This window comes from Crotalus tigris, unplaced genomic scaffold (genome assembly GCF_016545835.1).
Source record: "Crotalus tigris isolate CLP2741 ecotype Arizona unplaced genomic scaffold, ASM1654583v1 scf7180000024427.8105951120:4207309, whole genome shotgun sequence".
In the NCBI taxonomy this organism is placed as follows: domain Eukaryota; kingdom Metazoa; phylum Chordata; class Lepidosauria; order Squamata; family Viperidae; genus Crotalus; species Crotalus tigris.
In genome coordinates, this window is record NW_024100595.1 from 3,801,684 (window position 1) to 3,819,403 (window position 17,720).

The 17,720-nt window shown below is 45.9% G+C and overlaps 1 protein-coding gene across 1 annotated transcript in view; it reads left to right on the plus strand.

Annotated features, from left to right (window-relative positions):
• The window catches only part of LOC120302203 (zinc finger protein 850-like), a 37,368-nt gene extending 22,434 nt beyond the window's left edge, over window positions 1-14,934 (plus strand). Inside the window, exon 6 of the mRNA XM_039330280.1 lies at window positions 11,293-14,934. Within this exon, the coding sequence (XP_039186214.1) occupies window positions 11,293-14,536 (3,244 nt within the window). The 3' untranslated portion in view covers window positions 14,537-14,934. The remainder of the gene's footprint in view (window positions 1-11,292) is intronic.
• The last annotated feature ends 2,786 nt before the right edge of the window (window positions 14,935-17,720 follow it).

Genomic DNA, 17,720 nt, shown 5'->3' on the forward strand with positions numbered 1-17,720 from the left:
CACACCTCTTCCAACACTTGCAACCAATGTGCAATCTGTGGCTTGCTCCCTTGTCTATGGAGATTCCCAGTCATCCAGGTCACATTTGTCCCTGAGATGCTTTTTTTCCCCACCAGGCATCTGGAAATCTCCAGATGACCTCAATGGCTCCCTAAAAGAAGGCACATGACCAGCTGTCTGCAAGGAGTATAAATCCTTCCATTTCCCTTACCATCCAGTCAGATAAAACCCTAGTAAGACCACATCTGGATACTGCAACCAATTTTGGTCACCATACTACAAAAAAGATGTTGAGACCTTGGAAATATGTTCAGAGAAGAGCAACTAAAATGATCAAAAGCCTGGAGACTAAAACATGAAGAATGGCTGCAGGACTTGGGTTTGGCTAGTCTAAAGAAAAGAAGAAACGGGGGACATGATAGCAGTATTTCAGTATTTGAGGGGCTGCCACAAAGAAGAGGGGGTCAAATTATTCTCCAAAACACTAGAGGGCAAGACAAGAAACAATGGTTGGAAACTGACCAAAGAGAGAAGCAACCTGGAATTAAGGAGAAACTTCCTGACAGTGAGAACAATCAACCAATGGAACAGCTTGCCTTCAGAAATCATGGGTGCTCCATCACTGGAGGTTTTTAAGAAGAGACTAGACCATGGGTAGGCAACCTTGGCTCTTTTATGACTTGTGGACTTCAACTCGCAGAATTCCTGAGCCAGCATGGCTCAGCTTGGAAACTCTCCCTTTCCCCTCAGCATGGCTGGCTCAGGAATTGTGGAAGTCCACGAGTCATAAAAGAGCCAAGGTTGCCTACCCTGGACTAGACTTGTCTGAAATGGTATAGGTTCTCCTGCTTGAGCAGGGGGTTGGATTAGAATACCTCCAAGGACCCTTCCAGCTATATTCTATTCTAAAAGACTAGAAAGAGTGCAGAAAAGAGTAACTAAGATGATTAGGGGATTGAAAGCGAAAACATAGGAAGACCGGTTGCAGGAATTGGATATGTCTAGTTTAAGGAAGAAGGCCAGATCCTGAAGTTGAAACTCAAGTACTTTGGCCATCTAATGAGAAGGAAGGACTCACTGGAGAAGAGCCTGATGCTGGGAAAGATTGAGGGCAATAGAAGAATGGGACGACAGAGAATGAGGTGGCTGGATGGAATCACTGAAGCAGTAGGCCTGAGCTTAAAGGGACTCCAGAAGATGGTAGAGGACTGGAAGGCCTGGAGGAACGTGGTCCATGGGATCGCGATGGGTCAGACACGACTTTGCAACTAACAACAAGTTTAAGGAAAAGAAGGACCAGGGGAGACACGATAACAGTGTCCCGATATTTAAGAGGCTGCCACAGAGAAGAAGAGGGGGCCAACCTGTTCTCCAAAGCACTGAAAGATAGGACAAGAAGCAATGGATGGAAAAGCTGAAGAAGCTTCTTGGATGAGAAGCGAAACGCCTTCAAAGAAAAACAAGGGAGTCCAGTTGCCTCTTGGGGGGAAAAGCGGCATCTTTGGGAGGTTTTGCTCCCTTGCATCGGGGCGGCCCAAGCGGTGGGTCTTGCACAGCCGCCCAAGCGCCTGGCTAGCAACCCCGATCCGGCTTCGGTGGCGCTCGCAGCAGCGCGCCCTGCGGCCCCGTCCGCTGCCTCTTTAAGGGGAAATGGTTAAACACCATAGAGAAGGGCTCCTTCCCCCTCGCGGTCGGCAGCGGCGGAAGAGGGGAGCTGAGCTGCCAAAAGCACTTCCTCCGCTCTCTCCCAGTCACCCTGAGCCTACTTGCTGGTGAGCGGAGATCGGGTGTCTGCACTGAGCGGTCCTTTTGGGGAGGGCTGGCCGGGGTGGCTGGATGGGGTGGGGAGGGAGCAAAGAGGAGGAGGCTCGTTTGCAAAGATGCGGGGAATATCCCCGGGATGCATCTCTGCAAAGCGGTGCAATTCTGGGCCAAGACAGCTGCAAGCAAGGTTCAGATTAAGAGTCTTTTGCAAGAGCTGCGAAATGGGTACATTGATTTTTTTTTTTTTTTTTAGCAACGGGGGTGGGGAGTTGGCCTAGAAGGCTAGCTATCTCGGCGGGCGGGACTCCCCTTGGTTTAAGTTGCAAAGGAAGAGAAGAAAAAAAAAACAATAGGCTTGGTCCTTAGTTGCGACGTGCTAACAAAAGTTGGTAGGAAGGAGATTAGAAGCGGTTCTCTTGGCACGGGTTAAGGATCCTTTCTTTCTCCCCGCTTGCATGCCTCGTCGTAGGGATTTATAACCTGTATTTTTGTCCTTGACTTCTGTGCCAAGCATAGTTAAGGGGTAGAAGTAGATGACCCGACAAGCAGAAGGAAGAAAATTTGGGGGCAGTTTCTGAAATTGCTGGAAACCGCAGGTTGTGTAAGTGTAAGATGTGTATCCCTTGTGAACAGGGACCAGTCGGAGGGGGGGGGGGGAGAGAGGAAGACACTTAAAAGATCAACTCTTTTTGGCACTTTTTTTTTTTTGCAAGGTTTCTCAGTATTGCTTAGATTCGAGGATTTTGCATTTTGTGTGGAAGTAATTGATAGTATGTGTCTTAAGGCTATTTTGTTTCTCTCCTGTATGGATCCTGAAGTTTCTATGAGTTTTAGAGGGCTTCAAATGTTTGCGAAGTGTGTTCCTTTAAGTTTAGCTGAAATGAAGCTTGCAAAACACAATTTTAAATTCTTTGGGATTATTTACTTAGCGGTCTCCCCAAAATTCTTGCTTCCTTTCCTTGTTCTTTCTCTTTTTTTCTCTCTCTGGGGTTTTCCTTTGCTGTTAAAATGTATACACTTGCTTGAAAATAAAATTTTTAAAAAATGCAAAAAAAAACCTTAGACACTTAAAATTTAGGACAGTAACTTCTATAGCACTGTCTTCTTTGCTCAATGATCAGTGAAGTTCTTGCGATTGGTACGAATCCAACATTCTAATATTTTTTGACATTTACCCTGTTGTCTTGTCTGGAGAGGCTGAAGGAACTCTTCTTTTCCTTCCAGAAAGTCCAGTTGCTGGGCCTTTCCAGTTGCAAAGCATTTTGGATACCAGGGCTAAAGAAATCTTCAATCTGAAGCCCTGCTATCCAGAGAGGCAGGTTGTCCTTAAGACCACTTCCCTTTGAGATTTGCTGCATGGGGTTCCTGGCTGCAGCAGTCCAAAATTCAGGAAAGAACTGACTCTTGGTTTGTTTGTCTTTAACTCTTCTAATCTCTTTATGTTTGCTGATCTTCCCTGAGACAGCTTGATTCATTTTTTGTTTCCTCTGCTTGTAAAATGGGGCTGGAGCACAAGAGTGCAAACTCTTTGTATTTTAAGTTCCACAGAAGCTGTGTGGGATAATTTGCATCCCCCATGTAGGAAGTCAGCAACCCCCCCCCCAACCTCAGAGAAGGAAATATTTTGGGGGATATTAAAAAGGCAGAATATTATATTTCCCCAAAGCAGCGGTTCTCAACCTGTGGGTCAGGACTCCATTTGGGGTCGAACGACCATTTCACGGGGGTCGCCAAACAACGCAGTCCACCATTTTTTCCCCCTTTTCCTTAGCTGTGCTACTCCCTTTTATTCTATTGGCTTTTGAAAGCCAATTAGACTCTTGAATAGAGTCTAATTCTATTGGCTTTCAAAAGCCAATAGGAATTGTGCAGGCTGTCTCTGCCCTGCTGAGCCCGCCAAAAGTCCCATTCTGCAAATGGTGCTGCACCAGTTGAGTAGTCCTTGACTTACGACCGGTTGAGTAGTCCTCGACTTATGACCGATTGGGCATTAAAAAGGTTGAGAACCACTGCCCCAAAGGATCTTAAAGGCAGAAACTTCTCCCTCTCCCCCAAGCAGAAACTCAGCAGGCCAGCTCTGTAGAAATGGGATTTGAGGCCCCATTCACGAGCAAATTCTACCTGCAGAAGCCCATTCAAGACAGCATCTTTTGAAATCCCTTGGAGCAAGATTTGATAGCTAACAACAGCAGAGTGATAGGATTAGAACCAGCAACCCCTCACCCAAAAATCCAACACAGGACATAGCCATCTGCCCCAGCCCCAGAGAAACAGGACATGATCTTTAGGACATAATAGGATTAACCCACCATCAATAGAATACCAAAAGGGCATACTGAACCTCAGGTCAACATTCATGACACAGGAACGTTCAGGAACAACCTCAAATATAAAGCCCAAAGGAGGTATAAAAGCCCACCACTCCCAGCTCCATGTAGTCAGCTGCTCCAGAACCACATTCCATTGTGGTTCTGCTCTTCAATAAATAAGAACCTTCTTTTATAAGCAACCTCCATTTTATTTGTTCCCGGCTTGGACTAGACCCCGATGAAGATTTTTTTTTTTAGACACCCATCATAAAAAAAAAGTTCACTTTATCCACTAAAGATGGCTACTTGAGTATAGGCATTCTGTTATTTTTAATCGGTTTTAAGGAGTTAATTAAACGTTCAGTAACTTCCCTTGTGTTCCCTCTGACCATTGCTCCTCAACTTTGGCAACCTTAAGGTGTGTGGACTTCAACTCCCAGAATGTCCTAGTCAGCAACCAGCCAAGCTGCATGTCTATATGCTGGGGAATTCTGGGAGTTGGTCTGCAGATCTTAAAGTTGCCAAAGTTGGGAAATTGTTCCAGTTTGTTTCTAACTCCCACCCATGGCACTTCTGCCACTGGTTGAGAACCATTTCTATAGCTCATAAACTGAATTTATCAGCTGTTGCTTCCAGTCTTAAAAACTGGGTATGCCTTTGTATCTGGATTTGGGTCTTCTAGATAGGAAATTTCCAACAGATCTTAGTTGCAGCAATTCCCTTTAAGAATAATCTAAGCAGAAGCAGGAAAGAAGACAATCTTATTTGTTAACTGCATATCCTTTGTAAAGTAGCACACTGGCTTGACTTTGTGCATGTGTTTTGCAGAGGACATTTCTTTTTGCTATTTTGAGTTTCTTAAGCTGAGGCAATTGGATTATTTAAAGAAGATTTATTTATTATTTAAGGCCAGTTTGGTCTAGTGGTTAAGCACCAGGCTAGAAATAGAAGACAGCAAGTTCTAGTCCTGCCTCAGGCATAAAAAAACCAGCTGGATGACATCGGGCCAGTCATTCCCTCTCAGGCCAACTTGCCTTACAAGTGGTGGTTGTGGGGAAAATAGACAGGAAGTAGTTCAGCTGGTCCTCAACTTAACAACCATTGGTTTAGTGACCATTCGAAGTTACAATGGCACTGAAAAAAGTGTTTTTCACAGTTAGGGTGACCATTGCAGCGTCTTAGTCACGTGATCAAAATTTGGATGCTTGAAACTAGCTCATATTTAAGACGCTTGCAATGTCCAGGAGTCATAACACCGTTTGTGACCTTCTGACAAGCAAAATCAGTGGGGATTCATTTAATAACCAGTTACTAACTTAGTAACTGCAGTAATTCAATTGATAACTGTGGCACGAAACATCGTAAAATGGAGCCAAACCAGTGGTGGGATTCTCTGTGTGGATGCCGCTTCCGGAAGTCCATTCTGGGTCTGGGCAACAAAAAATTAGCTACTGGTTCTGCCGAAGTGGTGCGAACTTTCTGAATCCTGTCACTGAGCCAAACTCAACAGCTGTCTTGCTTAGCAACAGATATCTGAGGCTCCATTGTGGCCGTAAGTTGAGAACTACTTGCATTAAGTATGTTCGCTGCCTTGGGTTATTTATAAAAATAATGGTGGGATAAAAAAAAAAATCTAAAAGAAGATGGAATGGAATATGCAACTATTGGACTGAATAGATGGAAAATGGTGTGTACCTTGGCTGATCTTAAAAATCTAAGCAGGACTGGAAGGGAGAGCACTAAGGGGAAAAAAAACAACAGACTAGACTGGAGAATTAAAAAAATGTCTGGGAAATTGGCAGCGCGAAGCCACTTCCAAACTGCTGGTTAAGAAACCTACATGGTTCTGTCTATGAAGTTTCCAGGAGTTGAGATCAATGCAAAGAAGACTTGACTTTTACCTTCCACTAGGCACACATATCCTAAAAATAAATGACGGTTTCCAATTTTTTCATATTTAATACTAGAATTTATTGGTCCTATATATCACAGCTAGTCCTCGACTTATGATCACAATGGAGCCCAAAATTTCTCTTGTTAAGCGAGACAGTTAAGTGAATTTCGCTCCGTTTTACGATCTTCCTTTTATCCCACTGTTATTATTTTTATAGATAACCCAAGGAGACGAACATACTTAAGGCAAGTAGTCCTCAACTTAACGACCACAGTGGAGTCCCAGAGTTCTGTTGCTAAGCAGGACAGTTGTTGAGTTTGGCTCCATTTTACGACATTTCGTACCTTGGTTATTAACTGAATTACTGCACTTACTAAGTTAGTAACTGGTTATTAAGTGAATCTGGATTCCCCACTGACTTTGCTTGTCCGAAGGTCACAAAAAGTGATATGATTCCGGGACACTGGAAGTGTCATAAATAGGAGCTAGTTCCAAGCATCCAAATTTTGATCACGTGACCACGGGGACACTGCAACGGTCACCCTAAGTGTGAAAAACCGTCACTTTTTTTCAGTGCCGTTGTAACTTGGAATGGTCACTAAACCAATAGTTGTTAAGTTGAGGACCACCTTTAGTAGGGTTAGAACAGTGGTTCTCAACCTGTGGGTCGGGACCCCATTTGGGGTCGAACGACCATTTCACGGGGGTCGCCAAACAACGCAGTCCGCCATTTTTTCCCCCCTTTTCCTTAGCTGTGCTACTCCCTTTTATTCTATTGGCTTTTGAAAGCCAATAGAATAGACTCTCTTGAATAGAGTCTAATTCTATTGGCTTTCAAAAGCCAATAGGAATTGTCCAGGCTGTCTCTGCCCTGCTGAGCCCGCCAAAAGTCCCATTCTGCAAATGGTGGTGCACCGGTTGAGTAGTCCTCAACTTACGACCGGTTGAGTAGTCCTCGACTTACGACCGGTTGGGGGTCGCGGCATTAAAAAGGTTGAGAACCCCTGAGTTAGAACAATTGAGGTTCAGCCTTCTGTTGATTCGCAGCTTGGTCTCGGGGAGACTTTTTTTTTTATTTTTTAAAAAAGGGGTATTGGGCTGCTAAATCTTGCTAACTTGGAAGATAGTGTGTTGAAGGGAGGGGAGAGGTTGGGGTAAAGTAGGGGTCCCCAACCTTGGCAATTTTAAGACCTCTGGACTTCAATTCCCAGAATTCCCCAGCCAGCGTGGCTGGCTGGGGAATTCTGGGAGTTGAAGTCCACAGGTCTTAAAGTTGACAAGGTTGGGGACCCCCGAGGTAAAGGAAAAGAATAAAATAGAATTAGATTAAGAAAATGCATGTAGCCCAAGTACCATGATTAATAGGGATGCTGCAAGGGTCGTTAATGTGAAAAATGGTCATACGTCACCGTTTTCAGTGCCGTTGTTACTTCAAATGTCACTGCTTCAAATGGTTGTAAGTCAAAAACTATCTGTAAATGTACTGCTTCTAATCGTTGCATTTTCATCTGCACGTCACAGGAGTTTTCAAAATTTGCAGCCCCGCAAAGAGCAAGGATTGCTCTTGCTCCCCCTTTGCCTTCACAAACCTGCCTTGTGTTTTTTTCCCCCAGGTGTCAACTTTCCTAAGTTGTTTCTCACCTGCCACCCTCCATGTCTGGACCCACCTTTGGTGAATTTCTGCCTGGAGGGGTTATGTCAGTGATGGCAAACCTTTTAGAGGCCAAGTGCCCAAACTGCAACCTAAAACCCATTTATTTATCATAAAATGCCAGGGCCGCATCAGCGTTGTGGTGCCGTCAGGGGGGGGGGTGAGCATGGCCACTAGATGGGCGTGGCCAGGCTGAGCGTGGCCATCTCGATGTTGCTTGTGGGGGGGATGGCTATGGGGGCCAGGCAGGGTTGGGGGAGATCCAGGGGGGTGGGCAGGAGGCTAGTCCTGTGGGGTGAGGTGGGGCAGAGTGGGGTGCCATTGCTATTAGGCAAGACAAGGTGAGGTAGGAGCCGGAGTGGATGCTGCGTGACACCATTGATCCCCACAGACAAAGGACAGCAAGTATAGGGGCCGAAAGTGTCCATCAGCAGCCACAGCCTGCTGGTCCCTTGAGCAGTGCATTCTGGGGCTCTGCAGCTTGCTGCCAATACTGGGCCAGTCTTCCAGCACCAGGCGGAGTAGGGAAGGGGCGAGGCACATGTAGACCGCCAGACACGCCTACTCCGTCCCATCTGTTTTTGCTTGCGGTTGGAGACCAAGTTGCTGCTGGTCATCTCGGCCCCTCGCAGATCTTGCCCTTGGTCCACGCGTGGAACCTGTTCCTCTCGCACACCCAACACACCTTGGCCCCGCCTCAGGCAGCCGCCGTCAACAGCTCGTGCAGGTCCATTAGGCTGCCGCCACCACTCAGAGCAGCAGCCCCGCCCAGCACAAAGGAGGCAAAATGGCCGGCTAGCAAGCTTGAATACAGGTGGTAGAGCACGCCCATACCCAGCAAACCAAAGGCCACCCACAGCGGGGAAAGCCGGCGCCATGACCCCCCTGCCCCAACTAGGATTGTGTGCCTCCTCCCCATCTCTGCTGGGCCTGGGCGGCCATGATGTCGATGGGGATCCAACTTTCCCTCTCAGGGTGGCCTTTTGCCTGCTGGCCCTGGGTGTGCTCTACCATCTTTATGCGGGGCTTCCTAGCTGACCACTTCGCCTCCTTCATGCTGGGCAGGCCTGTAGGTCTGGGCGGTGGCCTAATGGACTTGCGTGAACAGCTGGTGGCCGCAGCGCGTGTGCCCACAGAGAGGGCTCTGAGTGCCACCTCTGGCACGCGTGCCACAGGTTCGCCACCACCTCGTTATGTTCTTGTGACATCAAGAGATGCTACATACAGAGATAGACAATTGACAATATTTTCAAACTGCATGTAACTCTGTGTGGATTCTTCCAACGAGAAACCTCTGCAGGGGAACTGAAAGGAAGAGACCCCCTGATGAAAGACCCCACTGAGGATTTGTAGACTGCATTAACCAGAAAGAGGGCCGAGTAAATATCTACAGACCCCTTGCATCCTGGACGTAATCTATTTCAATTTCTCCCCTCGGGCTGCTGCTGTAGGGCATTGCATGCCAGAACTACTAGATACGAAGATATTCCCCCCCCCCCCGTGCCATCATTCTGCTGAACACTTAATTCCCACAGCACCGTCTCATTTCTCATCCTCTCATCTTCTCCTATTGGTTTCTTGTGATTTATGAATTGTTGTTTATTATAATCTATGATCTATTACTTGCTGTTTATATGTACACTATGAGCTTATGCACCGGAGAGAAATTCCTTGTGTGTCCCCATCACACTTGGCCAATAAAGAATTCTATGATTCTAAGAAGACCTTATCCCCTTGATGAATGTTAAATGAATGGCTCTGTTTTGCACCTTTTTAATTGAGAGGTTTTTGTATTGTTTTGCCATGTTTTATTTTCATTTTGGAAGCTGCTTTGAGATTACAGTTTTCAAGAGAAGTATTATGGAAATGCATTAAATAAATAATAAAACCAAGTCCCTCTTTTCCTCACCCACCCAGATTTTGTTGCAGTAGGAAGGAAACCCATGCAGACTTTTAATTTTCTATTCTTGCTGATCTCCTCTCAAGAGCACAGACCAATTGTTAGCGTATTTTTCAGTTTTCTTGCTAAGTTTCAAGTTCACCATTTTGCTTTTGTGTTTCCAGTGCCTCTAGAAATTGCTTCTTGCCCAGGATCTCAGAAGGAAGGAACAAAGTAGACTTGACTGATCTTGGAAGTTTGGAAGCAGAAGAATCCCTAAGAATCCCCTATGCAGGTAGGAAGGAAAGAGACTTGGTGGTGTGTGTGTGTGTGTGTGAGAGAGAGAGAGAGAGAGAGAGAGAAAGAGATCTTGAAATAAAGCTGGAAGAGATTGCAACAGAAGATGAGAAAGAGCTGAATCTGGGATGAGAGAGTAGCTTCAGTCTATTAAAATGAGACACAAGCACTGAGTTGAGTGTTTTATGTGGCCTTGAAAGTCTGGTTCTTCAAGAGCAGCGGATCCAAATACAATTTGGTTTTGGATATTTAGTTAATGGTCACTCTAACATGGGTGTCCAACCCTGACTACTTTAAGATTTGTGGACTTCAATTCCCAGAATTCCGTAGCCAGCCATATTGGCTGGGGAATTCTGGGAGTTGAAGTCCACAAGTCTTAACAGAATCAAAGTTGGACACCCCTGCTCTAATACAATAACAGAATACAGAGGCAACTTTGGGGAGTTAGAGCATATTTGGAATTTTAAGTGTGTGGATGGTGGCTACCGAAAGACAATGGTTGCTGTGGAAGTTTTTACCTGTTCATAAAATGGCCACCCTGATTGTCACTGTAAGATGTAAGGTTCCTATTTACCAAAAGGTGGAGTAGTCCTGGATATTTTCTATCCTATAATAGGGCATTTCTGTAAATGAATCTGATGGTCAAGTCCAGTGATTTACTTGGCAATATAACCAGTTTCATATTTTATTTTCTAAAAATTAAAATCGTCTTTTAAAAAATGCAGGAGAGATGACAGGGAATCATACGGATCTTGAAGGAAGTGTTTGGATACCAACTGGCTCTGCCTTTGTCCTCTCCTGCCTTGTAAGTGTTCAGATCAGTGTTTCTCAAATTTGGCGGCATGAAGATATGTGGGTTTTAACTCCCACAACCACCTGGGAATTCTGGGAATTGAAGTCCACATCTTTTCAAGTTGTCAAGGTTGTGAAACACTGATTTAGAAGAATCATTCTATTGGTCTAGAACAGAGGTGGGGAACCATGGCCCCTTTATGACTTGTGGACTTCAACTCCCAGAATTCCTGAGCCAGCATGGCTGCTCAGGAATTCTGGGAGTTGAAGTCCATAAAAGTATAGTTTCCTGCCCCTGATCTAGAAGGACTAATACCCAATAGTTGGGTATCTAGATTACTTGAGGAAATTATGACATGTGCCATGATGTCATTTTGCAAAGGACATACCTCATGTACCAGTTTCGTGATGACACAATTACAAAATCTGTATCCTTTGTGAAATGACACCATGGCACCAGTCATTGTCCTGTTATCATTATGGCTTTTTATAGATATTGCTGAACCGGTAGCTTGACTATTCAAGGCAGAGTCTTCTGCTATAGAAAGTCCTCACTCTGGCATCATGTTAGTGGGAGAAGAGAGTCAACTTGTCTTCCGGATGACGCAAAGGCGGACATGGAAAAGTTAGACATTCCTCAGTGCTAAATTTGTTGAAACTGCTCTTTTTCTGATTTTTCTCTGGTCTTGTCTTTACATTTCCCCAGGCGGTGGATTATAGCATTGCCCCCGAAAGAAGAGGAAGGGGAGATTGTGCTGTGCGTTGAGCCCAGCAGCCACATGGAACAGGACGACACGCCTGCAGTCGATGTATCCCCTCTGTCCCGAGGGAAGGGAGAGCGCCCTTACCCCTGCAGCGAATGTGGGAAGGCATTCAGCCAGTGGTCCAAACTAGTGCGCCACAGGCGTATCCACACAGGCGAGCGTCCCAACACATGTACAGACTGCGGAAAGTCCTTTACTCAGAGCTCCCACCTGGTTCAGCACCGACGGACACACACTGGCGAAAAGCCTTACGTCTGCCAGGACTGTGGCAAGGCCTTTTCCTGGAGCTCCAACCTAGCCCAGCATCAGCGCACCCACACCGGAGAGAAGCCGTACGTCTGCCGGGAATGCGGCAAGGCATTCTCGCAGAGCACTAACCTCATCAAGCATCAACGCAGCCACACCGGCGAGAAGCCCTACTGTTGTCCCGAGTGCCCCAAAAGCTTCTACCGCTCCTCTGATCTCATTCAACACCAGATCACACACACTGGTGAACGCCCCTTCAAGTGTGAAGAGTGCGGGAAAGGATTCACCCAGAGCGCCAACCTGGTTAAACATCGTAAGATCCATGCCGGAGAGAAACCCTTCCGTTGCAACGACTGTGGCAAGACCTTCATCCAGAGCTCGGAGCTTATCCAGCACCAGCGGACCCACTCGGGGGAGAAGCCTTACCAGTGCCAGGAATGCGGCAAACGCTTTGGCCACGGTGCCACCCTGGTCAAGCACCAGCGGCTTCACATGGGGGTGGAGCCCTATCGCTGTGCAGACTGTGGGAAAACCTTTGGACTCAGCTCCGCACTGGAGCGCCACCGGCGGTGCCATAGCGAAAGCCGCCCATACGCTTGCGGAGAATGCGGTCAGAGTTTCTCCTTAGCCTCCAATCTTACGCTGCATTCTCGTATACACCGGGGCGAGAAGCCCTATCGCTGTGCCGATTGCGGGAAGTGCTTTGGCATGAGCTCCACCCTCATCCGCCACCAGCGCATCCACACGGGGGAAAAGCCGTACGCATGTTTGGACTGTGGGAAGGCCTTTGTCCGAAGCTCGCACCTCACCCAGCACCGCCGAACGCACACGGGCGAACGGCCGTACCATTGTGAGGAATGCGGGCGGCGTTTCTCCCAAAGCTCCAACCTCATCACCCACCAGCGCATCCACATGGAGGAACGGCCCCACGTCTGCCATGGCTGCGGGCAGCGCTTTGCCCTGGAGGAGGAACTGCAGCGCCACCAGCAGGAAGGGAGTGGAAAGTGCAAGGAGAAAAGAGATGCCAAAGAACCAGACAGCAGCGTTTTCCCCGTGGAGGACTTGTATGTCAGCAGCCCTGAGGAGGATGCCCACCTGCAAACACTCTCTCAGGACAGCAGCGCAATGTGTGCCACGTGCCGTCTGGACTGCAAAGATGCTGGAGGAGTGGAGCAGCATCAGAGCCGCCATGTTGTTCATCTTTGTAATATTTGCGGGCAGAGCTTCCAAGATGCGGAAGTGTTAGCACAGCACGAAGAGAGCCACACTTCTTACATCTGCACCGAGTGTGGGAGGAGCTTTGATGATGCTGGAACCTTGGCTTGCCATCAGGAGGACCACGAATCTTGGATATGTGGCACATGTGGGCAGGAGTGCAGGGACAGTGTGGCTCTGGTTGAGCATGAAGAAGCCCATTCGCTGCCAATCAGTAGGGCGTGTAGGGCAAAACTGGTTGACCGCAAGAGGGATGGGCAGCATGAAAGAAGCAGGAAGGGCAAGGAAAATGTGAAACGTGCATTGGTCCAAGGATCCCTCAAAGTCCTGCCATGCATCAATTCCAAGGTTGCGGGGAATCTTCCCGTGGAACCAGAGGAAGCACAGGGAGCTTGGGTCCGTCTTGAATGTGGAAAAAGCTGCAAGGACATTTCAATCCTAGGGAGTCACCAGCAGAGTCACAGGGGACCTCTTGTCTGCTCTGAACATGGGCATGGTGAGCTCACCCCCAGGCAGGGGAAATTGTACCAATGTTCTGAGTGTGAGCAGGATTTTGGAGATCCGTTGGCCCTGACTTGCCACCAGAGGGAGCAGAAGTGTGGGAAGCTGGATCAGTGTACGGAGTGTGGTCAGGCCTTGTGGGACACCTCAGCCCAGATGCTCCACCAGGAGAGGCAGCTGGGGGACAAAGCACACAAGTGTCTTCAACCCAAAGAAACTTCTAGTCCTGAATTAGATGTCGCTGTGCGTCAGAAGAATTGGACTGAGGAGTTTTCTGATACAGCTCTTACTGAGCCTCAGGAAGTCTTCCCAGAAGAAGAGACTTCCAGAGAAAGTGCTCTCTCTAGGGTCAATCAGGGAAAACCACTGGAAGGTCAGCTGTTCTGTGGCTCCTCAGGAACCAACCAGGATGACAACACTTCCAACAACAAACCTCAGAGAATCCCCATGGGACCTTCTGGTGGGCTGCTAGAGAGCCATTCATCTCCTTCCTTACAAGAAGACAAGTCCTGCTTGAAGCCACAGGAGGGCTGTAGATCCAAGAGTCCCTTAGATGTTTCTTCTTTCAAAGAAAGCTCTGTCCATGCTCAGATCCCTCAAAGGACTAGCATCCTAGACAAGTCTTCTCCGGTATCCACCGAAATGACCGCCCTCATCCAGCAGTTGAGCACCAAACCCTACAAGTGTCATGAGTGCGAGCAGAGTTTTGCCACTGTGGCCGAGTTGTCTCATCACCAGATCGGCCACGTGAAGGAACGTTTGCTGAAGGGCCCTGAATGTGGGCAGGGCTTCCCAGAAAGGTGGGCTCTGATCCAGCACCAGATGGACCACACGGTGGAGAAAGACAGAGGGGCCCATAATCCACCATCCCCAAAACAGAACTGTAGCAAAGACAGGGAGAGCCCAGAACTTGGGGAGAACTTCACAGGGATCTCAGCCATCCTTTTGCAGGGAGAGAACTATATCTCTGAAAGGAGCACGTTGCTGCGGCCCAAAGACCCTGGAGTGGATGGGAAGCAAACCTTGGCTGATGCCTTAGAGACCACAGAATCCTACTTCAATCTTGACTTGGGTAAATCTCCCTGCTCTGGTGGTGTGTTTGCCCAGCACCACATACGACCAGATAAAGGCAGATACTTTGTGCGTTCTGAGCCCAGGAAGATTTCCAGAAACAGTTCACTTTTGCTGCATCATCTCCAGAACCACACGGTGGAGAAACCTTGATGCTTTAGAATGGCAGGTCATGTCAATATGACTTGTAGTATTGGCCATGTTGATGCTTTCCTTCCTGGTGGGTGCACAGGGTCTATTGAGGTGGGGGCCCTTTGATGCAGTTGTGGTCTTTGAAGTCTCAATCAGAGGAGAGTTGCCAGCTAGGAACTACGGGAGTCATAGCCCTAGAGAGCACCAGATTGGGGAAGGTTGCTTCTGAAGAAGACACAGACATTACTCTGTGGGTGGGGTGTGGGGATGAAACAGACAGAAAGAGAATATGTTGTTTGGCAGATGTGCAAGATGAGAAACCTTACAGTACTTCTCTATCCACAAAACAGAGCAAATTGTCCCGTCCAAATATTTTTTTTTCCTTCCTTCCTTCCTTCCTTCCTTCCTTCCTTCCTTCCTTCCTTCCCTCCCTCCCTCCCTCCCTCCCTCCCTCCCTCCCTCATCTTTCTTTCTTTCTTTCTTTCTTTCTTTCTTTCTTTCTTTCTTTCTTTCTTTCTTTCTTTCTTTCTTTCTTTCTTTCTTTCTTTCCTTCCTTTCCCTTTCTTTCTTTCTTTCTTTCTTTCTTTCTTTCTTTCTTTCTTTCTTTCTTTCTTTCTTTCTTTCTTTCTTTCTTTCTTTCTTTCTTTCTTTCTTTCTTTCTTTCTTTCTTTCTTTCTTTCTTTCTTTCTTTCTTTCCAAGGCAAAAAAACCTCAAGAACGATGTGAACTGAAATTTCTGTCATCTAATTGGTGAATGGCAGCTGAAATGACTTGAATTGTGATTTATGATCAGTTTAGATCAGTGTTTTTTTGAACTTGGCAACTTTAAGGTGTGTGGATTTCAACTCACAGAATTAAATCCTGGGAATTGAAATCCATGAAAACCCTGGTATGGGGGTGTGAAAAAAGTTGATAGAAAAGGAAAACAAGGTTTTTTTTTTCAGAATCCGTCTCTTTCTCTGGCATATTTTAGCGTTTTCCAGAAAAACTTACCCCACTGCAAAGAGATTTTTCTGAAAATCATGAAGAAAGACTTTTTGATCAAGTGGAAATTCTGCCTTCTCACCAAATGGTGGCTTTCCTGTCATTGATGAGCTTCTGAATTTCCCATGGCTTATTCTGCATCCTGCATTGGTCAGGTTTTTTTTTATTGCACATCTGATGGCAATTTAGAGGTTTCCACTTGCAGCCTTCCTCCAACAAAGATTATGTTGCTACTCCCACGCCACCAGATAGTATCCTTGAATCAGCATGCTCAGATACTGCATCATGATGGGCAGTATATAAATTTAATAAGTAAATACATCTGCTACACCAGGGGTAGGCAACCTTGGTTCTTTTATGACTCGTAAACTTCAACTCCCAGAATTCCTGAGCCAGCCAATCTGGCTCAGGAATTCTGGGAGTTGAAGTTCACGAGTCATAAAAGAGCCAAGGTTGCCTACCCCTGTGCTACACCATAGATTTCTGTTCTTTGGAATAAAACTTTATGTGGCAAAGGATTTTGAATGTTTGCTGAAAGGGGTAGCTCTAGGCAGCATTTAAAATTTATCTCCTTGATGAAGTTCTGAATATTTCAGTCTTTCTATTTTGTTGGTCTCATATTGTAGAGATGATAATCCAATAAATGATGGTTGGCTTAGCCCAGACAGTTGCAAAGATTTGGGTGTCTCCCTTGGATCCAAATGTACAGCAGTCAGAATTTGTAATTACAAGCTGATGAACATAGTGGGTCTTTAAAAAAATAATAATACTGGTATAGTCATTCCGATCACAGGAAGCATTGCCAATGTTAGGAGTTTTTTTAATTTTCCAGAAAGGGATGAGTGATCTTGGACGAACATTGATTTCAGCCCAAGATGACTTGATAATCTGGATACGAGTTTCAGACTCCAAAGTCGACTTGGCTCTTTTTAAAGCAGTGTTTCTCACTCTTGGCAACTTTGAAGATGTGTGACCTTCAACTCCCAGAACTCCCCAGCCAACTTGCGGCCTGGGGAATTTTGGGAAATGAACACACATGTTCATGCTATTAAGATTGAGGAACACGATTTTAAAGGAAAACATAAGTCTGTGGAATTAAAACAGCATGAGCTGAAATTTTAGGAGAGATGTCTGCTATGCTGGTTTTGTAGGTTTTTCTGTAACTTGAGAATTTTTTGCTCATGAGATTGGATGGCTAGTTTTTAGTTTTTCAAGTCACGTGTTCATGTTTCTTTCTCCATCTTCTGAATTCTCATTGTAGTTTTTCATTTTTGTTAAATTTATAATAGAATGCTACGGTCTTATGAAAACATTTTAGATTAAACAGCCATTGGTTTTTTAATTTACCAATCTTCAGCAAGAGCTGTAGACATAGCAAGAACTATAGAACAACTGTAAATCTATCTATTTGTAAAGAAACCTTTTGAAACAATAATCATAACAAGGGCTTCAGTTGTTCAGTTTAGACTAATACAGATTTTCTAACCTTCAAATTATTTTTCATAATGGTAAATCCTCTTCATAACATCTAGTCGTGCATAATTTTTATTTTAAATTAATGATCTCAAATTATGGGACTACTTCCAATTCATACCTCTTGAACAATTCAGCTGGTTTAGCTCCACTTTTTAAAGAAAAAACAGATAAATTGGCTGCTTCTTCTGAAGGAGCTGCTGTTAGTGACACTCCGAGCCACAGGATTAATATTTTAACCCAAAGTATAATAATATCCAATGCTTCCTTTTAGCTATAGCAATTTGGTTTTTTGTGTTATTTATGATTTTGATACGCTATGTTACTTCTAAGAACTCAAGTGGCCTACAAGAGAATCTTCCTTTATTTTATCCTCACAAGAATCACCCTGTGAGGTAGACTAGACTAAAAGAGAGTGACTGGCTCAAAATTTCCATTGTTGAGGCTGGATGTGAAACTAGCTTTTCCTGGTCCTATCCAAGGCTAGAGAATGTCAGAATCCAGGAACATTCCTCCATCCATCAACATTAAATCTAAGCATGGAGAGGCTTGCAGTTGGTTAAGGGTGGACAAAAGTGTACAGGTGAACTGAGAAGGTATCTCAGATAGCAAAGGGCATCAAGAAAGTCTCCCAAACTTTGTGGCCTCCATGCGAACCACCCTACTAAGGAGGTCAAAGGAACCAAAGAGCCAGGGTGGGCTAGTGGTTAAAGTGCAGTCCTAGAAATAAGACACTGAGTTCTAATCC